We start from the raw sequence: 20,196 nt of genomic DNA, 5'->3' as shown, positions 1-20,196 counted from the left end.
TTATGGAAGTTAGATAAACATACCTATTTAATAATGGAATTTAATATTTAAAATTATTTTATTAATATAAAACTTAATTTTTGTTTTGTTTTTATTTACTATTTTTTTATTTTTTTATTTTTATTTTTTTTATTAGATACAAATTATTTTAAATATTGTTAGAAATTGGATCAACAAAATCATTCATTAAAAAAAATTTGGATTTGCGAAATGTACTGATAAACATTTATTGCAATTATTTGCAAATCCAAATTTTTTAATAAATGATTTTGTTGATCCAATTTCTAACAATATTTAAAATAATTTGTATCTAATAAAAAATAAATAAAAATAAAAAAATAAAAAATACTGTAAATAAAAACAAAACAAAAATTAAATTTTATATTAATAAAATAATTTAAATATTAAATTCCATTAAATAGATATGTTTATTCAACTTCTATAGATATAATAATATACTAATAATTAAAAGAATCAAATCATTTAATTTTCTAATAATATTTAAAAAAATTATATCTAATTAAAAAAAAGAATAAAACTAAAATAAAATCAATGACCTATTAATAAAATAATTTTTCAATTTCTAAATTGCATATGTAATGTACTAATAATTAAAAAATCTAATTTTTTGACAATTTTTAAAATAATTTGTATCTAATAATAAAAAAAATATTTTAATTAATAAAATAATTTTAAATACCAAATACCAATATGTTTATATAACTTTCACATATATTTAATTTACTACTAAATACTAGATAGGTATATTTATATATGTAACTTCCACATATATTTAATATACACAGTGAAATTCGATAAACCGGATATTCGATAAACCAGATTTGGACCTAAACCAGACTTTTTTGCTGGAACCAAATCACGTATATTAAAATAGGCTCGATATACCAGAGTTTACTAGTAAAAGCTCAATATTCGCTATAACGGATCAATTTTCTAACCAGCTATAGTAAAAATGATTCGATAAACTGGATCACGTGACTGGGAACCAATAAAATTTAAGTAACGTGATTCGGTAAATCTTAAATTTGGCCAGAATTATAAAAATCTTAATTCCGGCTGAAGTTAAGTATTACTTATATATTCAATTAAAATATTTTATATTCATTTTCATGACCTCTATAACATGAAAAAATCAAATTATAGTGTATATTAGTTTTATTAGCATGAAAATTTTTTAAAAATTCAATATAATAGATTTTCAATATATCGAAATTTTTTCGCTAAACTGGATATCCCGATAAACTGGATATTTTTAGTGGAACCGATAGATCTGGTTTATCGAATTTCACTGTGTATTAATAATTAAAAGATCTAATTTTTTGGCAATTTTAAAAATAAAAAAACCAAAAGTCAATATTTTTTCAATAAACCAATTTTTTAAATGCCAAATAACATTAAATAAATAGTATATAATGAATTGGATAATTAAATAATTTATTTATATATTCTTAATGTAATATATATATATTATATTAAAGTAGTAAACTTCTATAAATAGCATGTAATGTATTATTTTATAACAATTAGAATAATAAATTAAATTATTAATTAATTATATCAATTATAAATTTTTGTAAATTTTCTTTACAAAATTTTCATATAATATTTATAAAACACAATGTTCATATAACTTTTATATATTAAATAAATTATAAAACAATATCTAGTATTCTGATTTAAAAAAAAACAAATGTCTATTATCTGATTAAATATTTACATTAAATTGCTAAAAGCTAAACTGCTTTAGCTTGAAATCAAGTAATTACAAATAGAAAGATAAAATATATATAGCTTGTTAGATTGTTTTTTTGAGATATTTTAAATGGTAGCAGTTTTATACCTTTAGGATTAATAAATAAATAATAAAATATTAACATTTTCTTGAAATAATTTTTTATATTTTTAAATATTTATAAATGCTAATAACTTTTATTTATTGATAATAGAAATTCCACTATTTAGCATATTTTGATGAGACAAAGACAACAAAATATAATTTATTTATTCATGATTACTGAATAATTAGTTAAAATATTTACATTCATAATGCTGGCCAAATTTACAAAAACGGACATAAATATCCGTTTTTATAATTCTGGCCAAATTTATATTTATGTCCATTTTTATAATTCTGGCCAAATTTGCAAACGGACATTTATGTCCGTTTTATAATTCCGGCTAAATTTATGTCCGTTTTTATAATTCTGGCCAAATTTGCAAATGGACATTTATGTCTGTTTTATAATTCCGGCCAAATTTTGCTGGGCGAAATTATCTTAATTCTGGCCAAATTAATGTGTAACCTTAAAAAAATTTTTGCCTTCTTTATAGTTACAAGGTGGTACAAAATGTACATTAATGCAATCCTTGACTATGAGTTTATAAGTAAATATCCAGTCAAAAGTTATAAAATTGCCTTATTTGTAATTAAAATGTTGGTAAGTTGTTTGGACCAATCAGATCTCGTGGGCTAATCTGGCCCATGGGCAGTTTATAAGCTAGGATGTAGTGCATGCCCACTTAGCTTAGAAACTATACCGATCATTTGGCTGGGGTGAAGATTGGATGGCCAAATCATACTTGGTGGATGAACAAGATCTATTGTTATATAAAATAAAATAAAATAAAATATAAATAAAATAAAATACAAATAAAAATAAAAAATCAAGTATTTCCAAATTTCGGTCATTCCTGCTAATCTTACATTTTCTAAGAAATCCCGTGAAACCATACCCTATAATCTGTGTGCTCATAAGCAAAAGAAAACCTTGACCAAAATTGATTGAGTGATGATAAAAAAGCTCTTGTATGTATGGAAATAATATCCTATTATATAATCCTGCCTTATTAGTTAATGATTTGACATGTAGAAACGCTTAAAACATACCGTAGCGTAAGCTGAACCACCGCCAGCACCTGTCGCTACAAATATACAAACGTGTTCTTTGATATTGAATGGTCCTGTCAAACAAAAGTAAAAAAACAATAATTGAATATCATCATTGTTGAGAATATTATAAATATTTCTCAAAATACAACTAAACCAAACCTGGGTTGAGACTAAAGCTCCATCGCAAAATTTGAAATTTTTGCGTTGGTAATACTCTTGCCATCCATCTTCCAGCAACATAAGATACAAACACCACAAAAAAGGTGAAAAATCTCCATTATTTGGATGAAAATGATAGAATTGTGATATTGCTGCGCAAAGTGATGTGAAAAACTAAATATAAAATTATGGGTCATTATAGTTTTCCAATGATATAATGAAAAACATGTACTCGCCGTGCTCAAAACCCAAAACCTAAATGTCAAATATGATAATGTTGGATCATCCTCTGAGCTAAAAGCCTAAAAAAAAAGAAAATATTAATTACAAGTATCAAAATAAATTTATAATTCATACGCACCGCAGAAATCATTGAATTTTCTTCATCATCTTCGTCCTCAATAATCGTATCATTTTTTTCATTTTTTTCCCTTTTCTCTGGACCAACAGTTACACCCATTTTCTTTTCCAAGTGAATTTCAGATATTGTTTATTATTTCTATCTAAAATACAATGGTAGTTTGTTGGACCCAAAATTAAGTGGAAACCATTAAGAGAAGAAAACAAATTTAAGATCAATTTTCAGAGAGTCGTAAAAATAAATTATTTTGAGGTTATTATAGTAATAGTCACCAAATAACAAATAATAAGGTTTTTTTTTTGGTATTATTATGCCCTAATTCGTTGTATTAATTTTTATTGCTAATTGATCAAAACCAAGTAATGTTAACTCATGAGTTCCTTTATTAAAAAATTCCACAATTATTAAATGTAAACTTCATTCTATTTATATAAAATAAAAAAATGTGCCTTAGAATATTAGAAGTTAAAAATTTTATTATAGAAATACATAGCAATTTAATGAATATTTACACTGATAAATAATTTTGTTGAACTGATAGAATTGGATTAACTTTTTTTTCTTATTTGTAAAATTTCTGCTGTGAAAATTAATCTGATAAATATAAGGTTTCTTTTGAGATATAAATTAATAATTTGTGTAACACAAAGAAGTAATTATCATATGCAAATTAAACTTTATTGGCTATAAATAGACTTTAATGATTTTTTTTTTATTTTTCATTTTTATTTTCCAATAATTTTTTCTTTTCCAATAATTAAAAATAATGAAAAATTTCAAGAAAATAATATGACAAAACAAAACCATAACACCATAGTGATAGAATTACTAAAAAATTCTCAAGAAAAATAATTATACAAATAATACAAAATTGCAAGATAAAAGAAAATAAGAAAACCAATTTTAGAAACAAAATAATGATAATGAAATATACTCTCATCATCCAAACTATCATCTCAGGAACAAACGATGAACATATTCATGAAAATATTCCAAAGAGAACTTCAAAGGAAAAAGAACAATTATTCAATTTGTTTCAAAAAACAACTTTATTTTCTGAAATTATTACGCCACCAATTCAAGCAAATGATCATCTTAATGAAAATGAAAAAGTTAGTATGGAAAGTTCAATGCAAGATACCAACCATCAAAGAAGAATTATTTTAAATACATAGTTGCTGAAAAAAAAAAAATTTCTTCAATTTCTTGAAAATCAAAAACTAAATTATGAAGAAAATGAATTTTATTCTAGTGGTTCAGATCAAGAATCTGATAGGAACAGAAATGAAAATTAATCATATTCTATTTCACAAACCTTCTTCACAAGGTAATATATCAAATATTATAATAAACATTCAATATTAATGTTTAGTTGTTTGCAAATCAAATTCATTTTGTAGAATCAATTCCAATTCTTTAAATGTTGTTGAAAATATGTCAAGAACATAAACTGATGTTAAAGAATTGGATTCATTAAAAAACCTCATAAAATCAAGTGGAAAACTGGAAAATTGATGTTGGCAATTCACTTAAAGGTTCTAGAAATTGCAAGAATAATATTGATTTGATTAAGGTATATTTAAGAATTTTATTATTTCTTTTTTTTTGTATTTATTAATGGTATTAATAAACATATAGCCATACTGGAAATATATGATTGCTGATTTATTTTCAGAAATAAATATCCATCTCAATAAACTCAAAGACAACCAGAGCACATGCGACTAATGATACAATCTGGCCAATGGGATGCTTTTTTTTTGTTCTGCTATTAGTTTAATGGTATGTACTGTATATTTTTTTCTGTACTGCGTTACAAATAAATATGAGGATTACTCTGATTTCTTAATTATTAAATAATAATTTATCTTAATATTTAGATTGAAAAAATATCCAAGTATCATGATGATCAAATTAAGAAAATTAAAGTCACTTTAATTGTCTGTTTTTTAAATAAAATTCCTAAATTTAATCCAACGACTGATACAGGAAATCAGATAATTGCAAAGCCATGTTTGAATCATTTGAATTCTAGAATATCTGTTGCAAGTACATTATAATAAAATATATAGATTGTATTACAGCATCATTTACAAAAGACTTCTTTTCGCAATTTAGTAAGTAAATTATTGTTCTTAAATAAAACTATTTATAATGTATATACTGTAAATCAAAAAATGATATTTTAATTATGTTTTGTCTAATAAGAATAAATTTATGTTTCAAAATGATAAATCTCTTACCATGTTTGTCATTTATAATCTATATCGACTGATCTCGTGTGCCCTATTTATTTTTCTGTGTAATTTCAATATTATATAGTTCAGGTTTTATTTTTAAACTTATCTTTTTTCCTAAACTTTTTCCAAATAGATTTATTGAAGTGTTTGAAATGAATGATAGATATATAACAAATATTCTTCGTTAATTTCGTTAATGATAAGTATAGCGCTGTCCAGATTCAGTATTCAATAATAAATTTCTTAGGATAGTTATTAGAATAATTATAAATTTTAATGAGCTTTAATTGCTAAATATTTGAAGAAGTAAAGGTATTTTAAGTCTTTATAATTATATAATGATAGAATAAATAAAATTTACGAAACTTTTTACTGCGGATATTTACTTGATCAGCTGATATGCATGATACCCTCATGATCAGAACATCCCTCAAAAAAATGGGGTACTTCTTGATCAGCGATAGGGAGATTTATAAATTATGAGGAATTACACTAACCGAAAAAATATTACAAAAAAAGAAAGAACGTCAGAAAGAAAGATTGAAATAAGAAGTAATTAAAGTAATCAGGTATTAATGTAATATTATTTCATACATAATGACTAATAATTAAAGTTTATAAATATATTATATATATTAATAAAATAATGATTTTTAAGCAGTTGATATGCTACTTTATATATTTATTAATATGGTTCGTTCATGTGAAAAAACTCAACCCATGCAAATACTACTACTTTATATTATTAATAGTTTTGCGTTTAAAATACTAACATATAAACTTTTCTTATAACAAGTAAATAATATAACAAGTAAATAATACTTTGTAAAGTTGTAAAAGGTTTTTAATTTTTCAAAAAAATTTTATGTCTTTACAAAAAACCACGTTACTCTTTTAGACAGTGAATTACAAATCAAAATGATCATCGTATACCCTAAATATTTCCCATAACATTTCATATGATTTCTCCATACATAAATATTCAGTTAATGTTTCTCCGTAATAAATTAACAATTTCTTCATAGTACTCCCTAATTAATCCATGTGTAACGAACTCTAAATCTGTAGATCCACTTCCATGTGTCTTAGGATTTTCTTAATTGATTCTCTGTAGATCTTACATCGAAAAAAAATTTCCTCATGTGGTTATTGGAAATTTATTCACCAAATGATTATACTGTATATGAAATTTCACATGATTCATAGAATTCCGCATGTCCCGATAGGAATTATGTGAATCGATCTATCTAAAACTTTCTTAAAATTTTTTGGTTATATAATGATAAACCTATTAAGAATTTCAAATTAAATTTCACGTTGTTTATACACATTTTATAAAACAAATTTTTTTATTTCAAAAATAACAATATAATCAAAGTTATTTCTTTTAGATAAAAATCAATATATTAGTAATATAAATCTTAATCACTGTATAACACTATAAAGAAATTTAGTATTTTTTTTAAAAAAAAAATTTCTATTGTTTATTTTTTTTTGAAAGGCCGATTCTTAGATCGGCGGAATTGTTTCAAAAAAAAAAAAAAAATTTTTGTTAACGATATAAATATTATCATAAGTATTGACTAGATGTAAAATAAGTAAAATTACTATTGTAAGTTAATCGTACAGATGTTATAAAAATAATCATCACAAGAATAAAAAAATCCATTTATGATGGTGGATTATAAATTATGCCAGCGGTAAACCAACAAGAAGTTAAACAAACCGTTTCTATATGTTGAAAACATTTAGCATATACAGTTAATCCAACCCCGATATTCTCTCCTGGAGAGAAAAAATGGTTGGGATCATAATTGTCAGCCCGCGTGTAATGATATTGTCCTTGATAAATTGTATTACAATTAAAGGTTCCATTCGTACAATCATCCACATTTAAGATACTGTTCTCAGTGTATTCATTTACCCATTCATTTGTTTTTTCTGGTATAATAGTATATATAAGGGAGTGATTTCTATTATAAAAGGTATAATTACTAATAATCATTGGTCCCTGTTGCAAACAACATGGGAAATTACCGGAATTTTCTGCTTGTTTTGGTCCTTCTAATATTAATTCAATCTGATGATTTGACAGGAATACAATGTCGTCAATGCCATCAAAAGCAGGACCATCTTTTTAAAAAATAGATGGATTATTAATATTAGTTACCTTGGAAAAATAAATAAAAATCGTTCTTACTAGATGACTTACCACTACAATTGTTAAAATATTTAAAAGCAAAAGTTTTGTAGAATATAAGAAATGATACAATAATAAAAGCTATGTGGTTCATGATTGATGAGATTTTGTTTAGTAAAACCAAGAAGAATAATTATAGGAACTTTTATTCTGCTAGTTTTATATATATATATATATATCGGAATAATATTACCACATTAAACATCCAATACTGGCATTATTTTAGGGATATTGCAGGAAAATAAAAAAAAAATAAAAATGAAAATTTAATTTTGTATATTTCATTTGTTACACGATCGGCAGAATCTAGGCTGTATAATTTAATCGTTAACCATTATTTCCTATTTTGAAATTTTACCCCTTAAGATCCATCAGAAAATGAACATAATTGTGCTATAATCATTCCTTATCTAGACTACGGAGTACGGACCTTTCATTATACGAGGTAAAGATGGCTTGTATTCAATTTAATATTTTATTGACCTATTACAATTTATTACAATCGAATTTAAACTAAGTCCGAATATCACATGCGATGATATATATTTTTCTGGAAATTTCACCGGAAAACGGTTCACTGACAAGCGCACAAACGTTTCATCGACATTTGTTTTAACGACTCATCACCGCTAAAAATGATAAAAATATTAAATGATATGCTATAACAATATAAATTTGGGGTTATGTATAAATTAATAATTTCTAAATTAGGGTTTTCTGTTTTATTATAGCAATTTTGGAGAGTTAACGCATTTTATTAGCGTTTCAATAGTGTAATAGATATATAAACCAGTTTTTGTTGCATAAGATCCGAAGTGTATGCAAATGCTATTATAGCGAGTAGTAGATAAACATGTGACTTCACGTTACTCACTTAACCAATCTACGTTATATTCGGAAGAAAGTTAGATATTAAGTTCATAAGAAATAAGAATTTAGAAATCATTCAATCGATTCAGATTTATTGTAGTGCAGTAATTTTCATATGTAAACGAATTTTAAAGATCGTCAAGTTTAGTATGCCAATAATCCACAATTCCTTAATTTGCAATTGATTATCACTAGAGAAGGTTCGTATATAAAAATGGGTATTTATTTTAAATTTAAATCAGAAAACGATACAAAATTTTAATTTATACTTAACATGCCTAAATTAAACATCAAGCTCAATTTCTTAATAGTTGTTCCATTAAAGTTCAGCTTTATACTGTTTGAGCAAGTTAACATTCCCATATTTAACAACATTAGTTAGAAAATTCATCAGATAACAAATATAATTTCCATGTTACATCTTACATTTCTTTTTTTTTAAAAAAAAATAATGAGGATAGGAATAACAGTGGTATATAGTAAATCAGTATAGTATGATTAATAAATTTAGCACGTACGATAGAAAAATTACTGTACTAAGTTAATAAATATGACTATCATACTATGTGGCATATGAAGAAAATCCCGGGTAGTTACCCTGGATAAATGGATTTGGTACAAAATCCGAAGCTCAGAATCCCGAAGGTAATATCCCGATATTCAATAGTAGATATGAAACAATTGATCAGTTAAAGACGAAATTCTATACCACAAATTAACAAATTGCCAATGAAAAAATACTTACATATGATATTAGGTAATAGTGTTTTGATTTCTCAATACTCCTTTTGCATCCTACCCTATAAAAATTTTTATCCGTAATTTCTGTAAAAATCTCTGTGAATATGACTACATTTACGGAAATAACATGGAATAAAAAAATATGGAATAGGTTTTATAGGGATAGGGATGTATTAATTTGATTTTATAAACTATGATATTATTTAATCAATAAACTTAATGCAATATTATATAAGATAAAAGTATATCACAAGAAATGAATAAAATAACAATTTTATAATAATAAACTTTTACCGAATTGTTTTTGAATTTACTGAATAATCGAAAATCCGATCAGGAATCGATCATCGAATAAAAAATCGAAACTATAGTGCCGGCCCGAATTACGAACTTATATATCACGTGACATATGATTGAATTGAAGTTTTAATTCTGGCCGGAATTATAAGCTTGGCCAGAGTTACCGCCGATCATTGATTATTCGACTTATTCGTGCAATAAACGTTTATCAAATGATTTATATGTTTACTTATTTATGAAATTATAATATAAAATTTAATGTAAATAAATGTGAAGCAAGAATATTTTCATCATTACTAAAATCTTAATTTTTTTTCTTCCGAAGTGACGTACAGGTGACATTAAGAGATTAATTGTAAATTACTTGATCGTAATTCACAACAATAATTTATTTGAAATTTAATAATGTAAATATTCATGAACTAAGTTTTTACACGTGATTTATTCCGTAAACTTCTTCACTACTTAAAATCAAAATTAATAATTAATTTTGCTTTATTAAACTAGTATTAATTATGACATTATTATTATTGCATGATTTCATTAGTAATTTTGAAATACTTTGGACAATTTTTTACTGCTTTTTAAATTTTTAAAATATAGAATTATTATAGTTTTAATTAATATGGTTATTTTTTTATCTTTTAAAGATTTTTCGATGTATCATAGAAATAACAAACTGAAAAAAATTTAATATTACACACTAATTTGATTTCGATGTTTGAATTATGTTTTTAAACTAATTTGAAAGAAACTACAAAGGAATTAAATTTTGTATATCACTAAATTATCAGGCAGTTCGATATTCGTTATAATTATCATGTTTTTGGACAGTAATCAGACAATACTAATTTATAACAGTTGTATGGCAAAATTTTATAAACTGACCACTATATAACTGCAATTATTTTTGAAAAATTAATATGGCAGATTTGATTGAAAATGAAATCAAAAATAATTTTTTGGGCACCGTCTTTATTTTCATAGTTTTAAAATTACTTACGTAAGGTAAGAAATTATTGAAATATGCATTAGGGTATTAATTAACAATGTATCGACTAATTTCTTAAGATTGGTTTAGTAATATTTTATTTTTTAATGAGTGATTATATAATAAAACAATATTAAATTATTAAATTATTAAATTTTTAATTAAATTATTTTTGAGTAAATTTGTAAATTTAAGAAAATAAAAGTATTGAGACAAAATAAATTATAAAATATTAAGAAATGAATAAATAAACGCATTAGCTAATATTAACTAAATACAGTAAATTAATGAAAATAACTTTTATCAATTTTATTTAGTATTTTCTTTTCAACATCTGGATAAAGTGCGAAAAGAAAAAAAATAATAAATGGTAATAAAGAATATGTATATAAAAAAATACAAAAAAATAAATATTTATAAAAAAATAACAAAAATAAAAATTTAACTATGGGAATGAAGTCCCCATATGGCAAATTTTGATAACTAAAATTATAAAAAAAAGATTTATTTAATTACAAACTAAGAAACTTGTAAAATATTTACTACTCTAGTCTTAGTGTTTAAATAATTCTAAGTAAATTAAAAAAATAAAGAGAATATAAATATTTAATATTTGTAATTGGATAAGTCATAAAAAAAAGGAATTATTTAAATTACAAATTAAGAAACTGTAAATATTTTACTACTCTAGTCTTAGTGTTTAAATAAATCTAAAAATAAAATAAAAAACTGAATACATCAAAACAAATAACTTTTAATTCTTAGTTGATTTCTTCTGTTTTAATACCTGAATAATTAATAAATAAAAATTAATCCATATAAATAATTTGCAAAATTAGTTTTTCTTTAATACTATATATAACATACCTAATTTTAAATTTTACAGTCATCCAAATCTTCAGTTATACCAGTAGAAGAATAGCTTACATAATAAGTTTGTGAATCTTCACTTTCAAGAATTTCATTCAATTCTTTACTAGTAAAGTCAAGTAAACGACTTATATAACATGTTTGTGGATGAAATTCAGTAACAAGATTGTTATTCTCAATTGGTGCATTTATAAATTCCATAATATTGCATTTTAATTCTTCATTAATATTTTTAATTTCATTAGGAGGAAGAACCCATCCTTTAATAATATTGTACACTTCTTCAGATGATGGCCTTTTTAATGGATCTTCATTCCAACACTTTTTCATTAAATCTTTATAGCATTGTGGAGTATTTTTAATAACTTCAGGACGCTCACCTTCACAAATACTTAAACTAAGTTGAAAATCATGTGCTATATTATTAAATGGTGGTACCCCAGATGTAAATTCCCACATAATCATAGAAAAACTATATATATCACTAGCTGGAGTATAAGAATTACCTCTTAAAACTTCGGGTGCCATAAATGGTATAACACCAAATATATCATATTTTTTCAAAAATGATTTTACAGGTTGACATAATCCTAAATCACTAATATAAATTTTCCTCTCATTATGATTTAAAATATTGCCATCATGAAAATCACAATGAACAAGATTTTGTAGATGTATATCATAAAGTCCAGAAATAATATCATGTAACATATATAATTTTTGATACCAATTAATTTTAATTATTCTTGTTAAGTTTACTCTTAAATTACCATTGTTTGCATAATCCATTACTACCATATATTTCAAGGTATCTGGATCTTTTGTAAATCCATAAAAATTAATAATTCTATATGAGTTTAAACAACTTTCATGATATTTCCACTATAAAAAAATAATAACGTATTAGTATAAATAAATTATAATTTAAATTAATTAAATTAAAAATACATTATTATCATACTTCATTTAAAAATTCATTTAAATTTTCACATAAATTACTATGACATTTAAGAATTACTTCTTTATCACCATCATCATTTAGCCAAATAGCTTTGTATATAGTACCAAATCCGCCTCTATCAAGATATACAACATTTTTGAATTTATCATAAGGAAGCCATTTTAATTTTTTTTCCAAAATAAAATTATCAATAATTTTATTTCCACTTTTTCCAAATCTATAAATTTAAATAATTAAAATTATATTAAAGTTTATATTAAAAATTACAGATTAAAATTAACAACTTACTCTATAATTTAAATGAAATTTAATATAATATATGTCTTAGTTTTTTCGTAAATATATAATAATAACCTGTATTTCACAACTTACCAACTAAAGTAACAGAATTTTAAATAAAGAACTCAATTAACAAAACATTATATAAAATATATAAAAATAGAAACAACAAGTAACTTACAAGCTATATTATTAAATAATTTTTAGAAATAAAGAATTTAGTTAGTTTAAACTATACTATGTAAATATTATATAAATAAGTAATAATAGAATTAAATAAATAACTTACGAGCTATTATTGAATAAATTTTTAAATAAAGAATTTAGTTTAAATTATATATAATTATTATATAAACAAGTAAAAATAGAATTAAATAAATAACTTACTCTCTATATTATTGAAATAAAGAATTTAGTTAGTTTAAATTATATGCAAATATCATATAAATAAGTAATAAGGGCAGTGAAATATATTAGCTAATATTAGTTTCATAAGGAGCTTTATCCACCCCCAGGTAAGATCTTTTAACCAATAATATTCATTTATACATATAGTACTAATTTTAACCAATAAAAATGCTTAATTTTGTGTCACGTAAGATTTTGCATCCTCTAAAATATTAGTCATGGCCATAATAGAATTAAATAAATAACTTACCATCTATAAAATAATTTTTTAAATAAAGAATTTGGTTAGTTTAAAATTATATGTAAATATTATATAAATAAGTAATAATAGAATTAAAAAAAAACTTACCAGCTATATTATTATAATTTTTTGAATAAAGAATTTAGTTAATTTAAATTATATGTAAATATTATATAAATAAGTAATAATGGAATTAAATAAATAACTTACTCCCTATTATTAAATAATTTTTTGAATAAAGAATTAGTTAGTTTAAATTATATGTAAATATTATATAAATAAGTAATAATAGAATTAAATAAATAAATTATAACTTACGATCTATCGAATAAGAAATTAGTTAGTTCAAATTATATGTAAATATTATATAAATAAATAATAACAGATTTAAAAAATAACTTACCCCCTATATATTAAATAATTTTTTAAATAAGAATTTAGTTAATTTATTTATATGTAAATATTATATAAATAAGTATAATAGAATTAAATAAATAACTTATAACTTACGATCTATTAAATAAAGAAATTTAGTTTAAATTATATGTAAATATAATATAATAAGTAATAGTAAAATTAAATATATGACTTACGAACTATTATTAAATAATTTTTAAATAAAGAACTTAGTTTAAATTATATGTAAATATGGCCACTCCAATTTAATTATTTGTTTAATGTACCTAGTTTTTCAAAATCTGGATTCTATTAAACATATAGTCCCCTCTAAATTTAAATTACGATTTTTCAGAATTTTGAGAATTTCCCAAAAGTTATATTATGTTTGTTTGTTTATTGTAGACTCCTCCCCCCTCAAATTCTTCATAAATTCTGGATGTTAAACAAACAATCAAATTGGGGCGGCCTATTATATGAATAAATAATGATAGAAATAATAACTTACTCTCTATATATTATTAAATAATTTTAAATAAAGAATTTAGTTAGTTTAAATTATATGTAAATATTATATAAATAAGTAATAATAAATTAAATAAATAACTTACGTGCTATATTTTTAAAATAAAGAATTTAGTTAGTTTAAATTATATGTAAATATTATATAAATAAGTAATAATAGAATTAAATAAATAACTTACGAGCTTATATTAATAAATAATTTTTTAAATAAAGAATTTAATTAGTTTAATTATATATAAATATTATAATCAAGTAAATAAATTACCATCTATAGAATAATTTTTTAAATAAAGAATTAAGTTAGTTTAAATTATATGTAAATATTATATAAATAGGTAATAATAGAATCAAAAAAATAACTTACCAGCTATATTATTAAATAATTGTTTGAATAAAGAATTTAGTTAGTTTAAATTATATGTAAATATTATATATATAAGTAATAATGTAATTAGTAAATAAAACTTACAAGCTATATTATTAAATAAGTTTTTAAATAAAGAACTTAGTTAGTTTAAATTATATGTAAACATTATATAAATAAGTAATAATGGAATTAAATAAATAACTTACGAGCTATATTATTAAATAATTTTTTAAATAAAGAATTTAGTTAGTTTAATTATATGTAATATATTATATAATAAGTAACAATAGAATTAAATAAATAACTTACAATCTATATTATTAAATAATTTTTTAAATAAGTATTTAATTAGTTTAAGTTGTATGTAAATATTATATAAATAAGTAATAATAGAATTAAATAAATAACTTACCATCTATAAAATAATTTTTTAAATAAAGAATTTAGCTAGTTTAAATTATATGTAAATATTGTATAAACAAATAATAATAGAATTAAATAAGTTACTCTCTATATTATTAAATAATTTTTTAAATAAAGAATTTAGTTAGTTTAAAATATGTTAATATTATATAAATAAGTAATAATAGAATTAAATAAATAGTAACTTACGAACTATATTAATAAATAAATTTTTAAATAAAAAATTTAGTTAGTTTAAAATATATAAATATTATATAATTAAGTAATATTAGAATTAAAATAAATAGCATATAACTTACCAACTAAACAAAATTACAAAATAATTTTTTAAACGAAAGAAGTTTAAATTATATGTAAACATTATATAAATAAGTAATAATAAAATACAATAAATAACTTATAACTTACAATCTATTAAATAAAGATGGAATTTAGTTAGTTTTAATTATGGATTTTATAAAAAATCGCCATAGCGATGTGTCGCAAGTGTCACGTGACTTTACATATGTGAATCATTTGTCACCCCGCGTCACATCCTCTAGTTTTCCATTTTTATTATTTATTCTGGGGACTTGAATTTTTTCAGTGCAAAAAATACTATTCGTCACTCCATATACATCACATGCTTAATCTCGGCCAAATTTTATAACGCTGGCCAAAATATCCTTTTTTGGAGATTTAGGTAACGTTACACAATCCAAAAAAGGCAATTTTATTTTTCAGCAAAATTCAAGTTTTTATTACACAAAACTTCCAAAAAAGGATATTTCTTTGACGATCTTTTAATTCCGGCCGGAATTATAAAATCACGTGACACTGGCGATGCATCGCCATGGCGATAAAAAACAAAACCCTTTAATTATATGTAAATATTATATAAATAATAAATAACATACTCCCTATATTATTAATTAAAAAAGAATTTAGTTAGTTCAAATTATATGTAAATATTATATAAACAAGTAATAATAGAATTAAATAAATAACTTACGAGCTATTATTGAATAAATATTTAAATAAAAAATTTAGTTAGTTTAAATTATATGCAAATATTATATAAATAAGTAATAATGGAATTAAATAAATAACTTACGAACTATATTATTAAATAATTTTTTAAATAAAGAATTTAGTTAGTTTAAATTATATGTAAATATTAAATATTATATAAATAAATATTAATAGAATCAAATAAATAACTTACGAGCTATATTATTGAATAGTTTTTTAAAGAATTTAGTTAGTTTAAATTATATGTAAATATTATATAAATAAGTAATAATGGAATTAGTAAATAAATAACTTACAAGCTATATTATTAAATAAGTTTTTAAATAAAGAACTTAGTTAGTTTAAATTGTATGTAAATATTATATAAATAATATAAATAAGTAATAATAGAATTAGTAGATAAATAACTTACGGGCTTTTTATTAAATAATTTTTTAAATAAAGAATTTAGTTAGTTTAAATTATATGTAAATATTATATAAACAAGTAATAATAGAATTAAATAAATAACTTACCAGCTATATTATTAAATAATTTTTAAATAAATAATTTAGTTAGTTTAAATTATATGTAAATATTATATAAATAAGTAATAATAAAATTAAATAAATAGCTTACAAACTATATTATTAAATAATTTTTTAATAAAGAATTAATTAATTTAAATTATATGTGAATATTATATAAAAGAGTAATAATAGAATTAAATAAATAACTTACAAACTACATTATTAAATAATTTTTAAATAAAGAATTTAGTTAGTTTAAATTAAATGTAATTATTATATAAATAAGAGTTAAATAAATAACTTACCATCTATAAAATAATTTTTAAGTAAACTCTTAGTTGGTTTAAATTATTATATTGATAGTAGAAATATAGATATAACTTACACCCTGTAGTATTATTAATTGTTAATTAATAAGATGTAACATAATACAGAAGTATTTACTGTAAATTAAATATATTACTTACAATCTAATTATTTAAATTAAGAATATAATTAATTGAATTATATAAAATTAATAATTAAATATTATGTTGTGACTTACCTACTGCAATATCATAATTAATTATTTAAATAAAGAATTTAGTTATTTGAATATTTTATAAAATAAGTAAAGTAAAGAACCAAAAATTTGAATAACTGATAACTTACCAACTACAGTATTGTTAAGCATTAAATGAATCATTTTGAAATATAATTAAAATAATAAGTAATCCCATTATTATTCAATTATAAGATAACTTTATATTATTAACTTACGAGCTAAATTATTTGATATAATTTCCATTTGTATAATATAGATAGTTTAAATCATATTTGTATATTATATAAAATATAATTATTATAGATAGTATTTAAGTGCATTTACAAATAAAATTTAATATTTTGGCTTGTTCAACATACCTTCAAATTCCTTGGTACTGTTTTCTTCAAATTTCTCAATACTTTCTTCAAATTCTTCAGAGGCACCTAGTTTTGTTATATTGAAAATTTGTTCATAATTTTAATTGTGTTAAATGTTTATGCTATATATATATGATTATTACCTTTTTTATTACTGTGAGCCATTATTATATAATTATATTTATATTAAAATTCTCTCTAACTGGAAAGATAATGTAAATATCTTTTTTTTTTATTAAACGCCTAGAAACCATTATAACGTTTATGTAAAAAAATCAAAAATAAATTTAGAAATTAAATTGTTAATCTGTATAAATCTGGAATTTAATTTGCTGATCATAATTTTGATCCCAATTTTTGGGTAATTTTTTCAAAATATGAGGTTGCTTTGTCATTATCAAATTATGGGAAAGATTTTTTAAATTTTCTTCCTGGGGAATTATATTAATATTCAATATGAAAATTAATATAAAAAAAAACTCTTTCACTAAATTTTTACAAAACATAATAATTCCGCAGTAAAATTTGTTAATGGGAGGACAAGAAGATTTAAATCCTTATCTCAAATACAGTAACTTACCTACATGAGACTTTTCCAGGTCCTTTCGAGACATCTTGCGCCTTATTCTGAATACCAATGATTTTCAATTATAAGCTCTAATTACTTTAAATTTATTATTGCAGTTTTCAGACGTTGTGATTACTGAGTGATTATAATTGCAGAAAATTTGTCCGGTTTATGTCCTGTAATGTGGTAATTTTATTTTATTAAGTGATTTGCACGGGTAACACGATTCTGAAAGCAGCGTTAATAAAGAAAAGAATTTTGGTGAAAACAAGACACATTTCTTTGAAACAATATGTCTTATGTCTTTTTATTACTTAATTGCGTAATATTTTAATCTTACCAAACTTGAAAGATAACACATAATTGTTGGCACATTAAAGAACGTTTAAAACTGTAGGGATAAATCATCAGAATCAAAAATTTATAATGGCTCCCTGGATTTTTTTGCCGATCCATTCGATGTGCTTCAACTTTGTTACCACCAGATCCATTTTGAACCATCCACAATATTACAAACACAATAGTATTATGTGTGCTTAAATTTATTGTGTTAAAAATACTTCTGGGTTATTTAATATTGCATTTCTATGCTTTCGGTATACATTAAGACATAGGCAGGATGTAATGATTTTTTTTATAAATAATTATTGGTTAAATGATTTATTTTCTTCCCGAAAATTAATTATTTTCCAATACTAAAATTTTGATTGTTTACTATGAAACATTTTTAAACCATTTTTATTAGAGAAAGTTCAATTACTAATTTAATTAATTTAAATAATTTTAATACGAAATTTATTCATATTATATGGAATAATCAGAAATTCACGATCTTTCAAAGTTGAATTACTTATTTATAGTATTTATATATAAGAATAAAAAAAAGAGTGAAAGAGCTTTCGCATTTAGGTTTCATAAAACGATATCTAATCATATCCTTTATTTATTTTCAAATAAGTTGTAAACTTGTTTTATAATAATATAATATTTTTTTAAATTTTAATAGATCAGAAAACATGATACTATTAATGTTTCTATTAAAATATATAAAATCTTGATTCAAAAGATTATATCTTAATATATGATAACAAATATTTTGAAAAATATTGTGCGAGAACTGTAATGAAGTGTATTATGTTATAAATAGTGTAAATTATGTCAATTAGAATATTTAAAAACAAATACTGTTAATTAAAAATTAGCAGCTCATTTGATATTATATTTTAATGGATACCATATGATCAGTTTAATGATATTAAAGAAATAGATAAAAGTGGTATTGCTAAAGTGTATTCAGAAATATATAAGGATGGTTCTTTATATTATAATACAAACGAAAAGACATTTTGATAAAAAAGCTGCTTTAAAATACTTACAGATTCTGGATATTTCATAAGTAGCAAATTTTAAACTCTTTTGTTATAACAGATAATATATCTAAAAGTATATTTTTAACATTTTAATTACAATATGGAAGAATTGTTTTAATGGTATAGGATTATGTGTCATACTTTTAATATGTTAGAAAAATGATTGTACAGTAGTATAACAACAAAATTATAAAATTTGGAATAGTTATTTTTGTTAAAATTTTACGATTAATAATAATTTTAAAAAGTAATTTGCTCAGTTACAAAATGATTATATTTTATATATTCTATAAAGAAAAAATTGCTACTTTATAATTAATGAAAACAAAAATATATCAAAAATTATATTATTATCTGTACATTAACACCTTATTTATTACTGGTTTGTAAATGAATATTTGAAGGTTTTGCGCTTCTAGATCGTATAATAATAAATTGACTTTAAATAATATTATATTAGAGCATTACGCCTTTCACTCAAAAAATAATATTTTGTTGTTTTAATAGATTTATTTAGGAGCTTTTATGGCAAATTGTTGATACAGTACTTTAATATAAAGAACACTTAAATCAATGAACAATTAAATAGAAT

General features: G+C 21.7%; 5 protein-coding genes across 5 annotated transcripts; 2 read left to right on the top strand and 3 right to left on the bottom strand.

Annotated features, from left to right (window-relative positions):
- Positions 1 to 2,730: 2,730 nt before the first annotated feature.
- Positions 2,731 to 3,530, bottom strand: OCT59_007950 (uncharacterized protein; the record flags this gene model as incomplete). Its single annotated transcript, XM_066142135.1, has 4 exons — positions 2,731 to 2,847; positions 2,909 to 3,222; positions 3,303 to 3,372; positions 3,432 to 3,530. The coding sequence occupies 4 exons, from the start codon at positions 3,528 to 3,530 to the stop codon at positions 2,731 to 2,733; spliced, it is 600 nt and encodes a 199-aa protein (XP_065999043.1).
- Positions 3,531 to 4,348: 818 nt separating this feature from the next.
- OCT59_007949 (uncharacterized protein) lies at positions 4,349 to 4,606 on the top strand (the record flags this gene model as incomplete). The annotated part of the gene is made up of 1 exon (XM_066142134.1): positions 4,349 to 4,606. One exon carries the CDS (start codon positions 4,349 to 4,351, stop codon positions 4,604 to 4,606), a length of 258 nt encoding a protein of 85 aa, XP_065999042.1.
- A 52-nt stretch (positions 4,607 to 4,658) lies between these two features.
- OCT59_007948 (uncharacterized protein) lies at positions 4,659 to 5,159 on the top strand (the record flags this gene model as incomplete). The annotated part of the gene is made up of 3 exons (XM_066142133.1): positions 4,659 to 4,758; positions 4,928 to 5,004; positions 5,070 to 5,159. 3 exons carry the CDS (start codon positions 4,659 to 4,661, stop codon positions 5,157 to 5,159), a joined length of 267 nt encoding a protein of 88 aa, XP_065999041.1.
- A 2,181-nt stretch (positions 5,160 to 7,340) lies between these two features.
- Positions 7,341 to 7,965, bottom strand: OCT59_007947 (uncharacterized protein; the record flags this gene model as incomplete). Its single annotated transcript, XM_025328616.1, has 3 exons — positions 7,341 to 7,612; positions 7,709 to 7,804; positions 7,884 to 7,965. The coding sequence occupies 3 exons, from the start codon at positions 7,963 to 7,965 to the stop codon at positions 7,341 to 7,343; spliced, it is 450 nt and encodes a 149-aa protein (XP_025165771.1).
- Positions 7,966 to 11,646: 3,681 nt separating this feature from the next.
- OCT59_007946 (uncharacterized protein) lies at positions 11,647 to 11,973 on the bottom strand (the record flags this gene model as incomplete). Its single annotated transcript, XM_025309664.2, has 1 exon — positions 11,647 to 11,973. The coding sequence occupies one exon, from the start codon at positions 11,971 to 11,973 to the stop codon at positions 11,647 to 11,649; it is 327 nt and encodes a 108-aa protein (XP_025165770.2).
- Between the last annotated feature and the right edge of the window lie 8,223 nt (positions 11,974 to 20,196).

This window comes from Rhizophagus irregularis, chromosome 16, assembly GCF_026210795.1.
Source record: "Rhizophagus irregularis chromosome 16, complete sequence".
Taxonomy (NCBI): Eukaryota; Fungi; Glomeromycota; class Glomeromycetes; order Glomerales; family Glomeraceae; genus Rhizophagus; species Rhizophagus irregularis.
The sequence above is the reverse complement of the archived record's forward strand: the minus strand, read 5'-3'. Positions and strand labels throughout refer to the sequence as shown.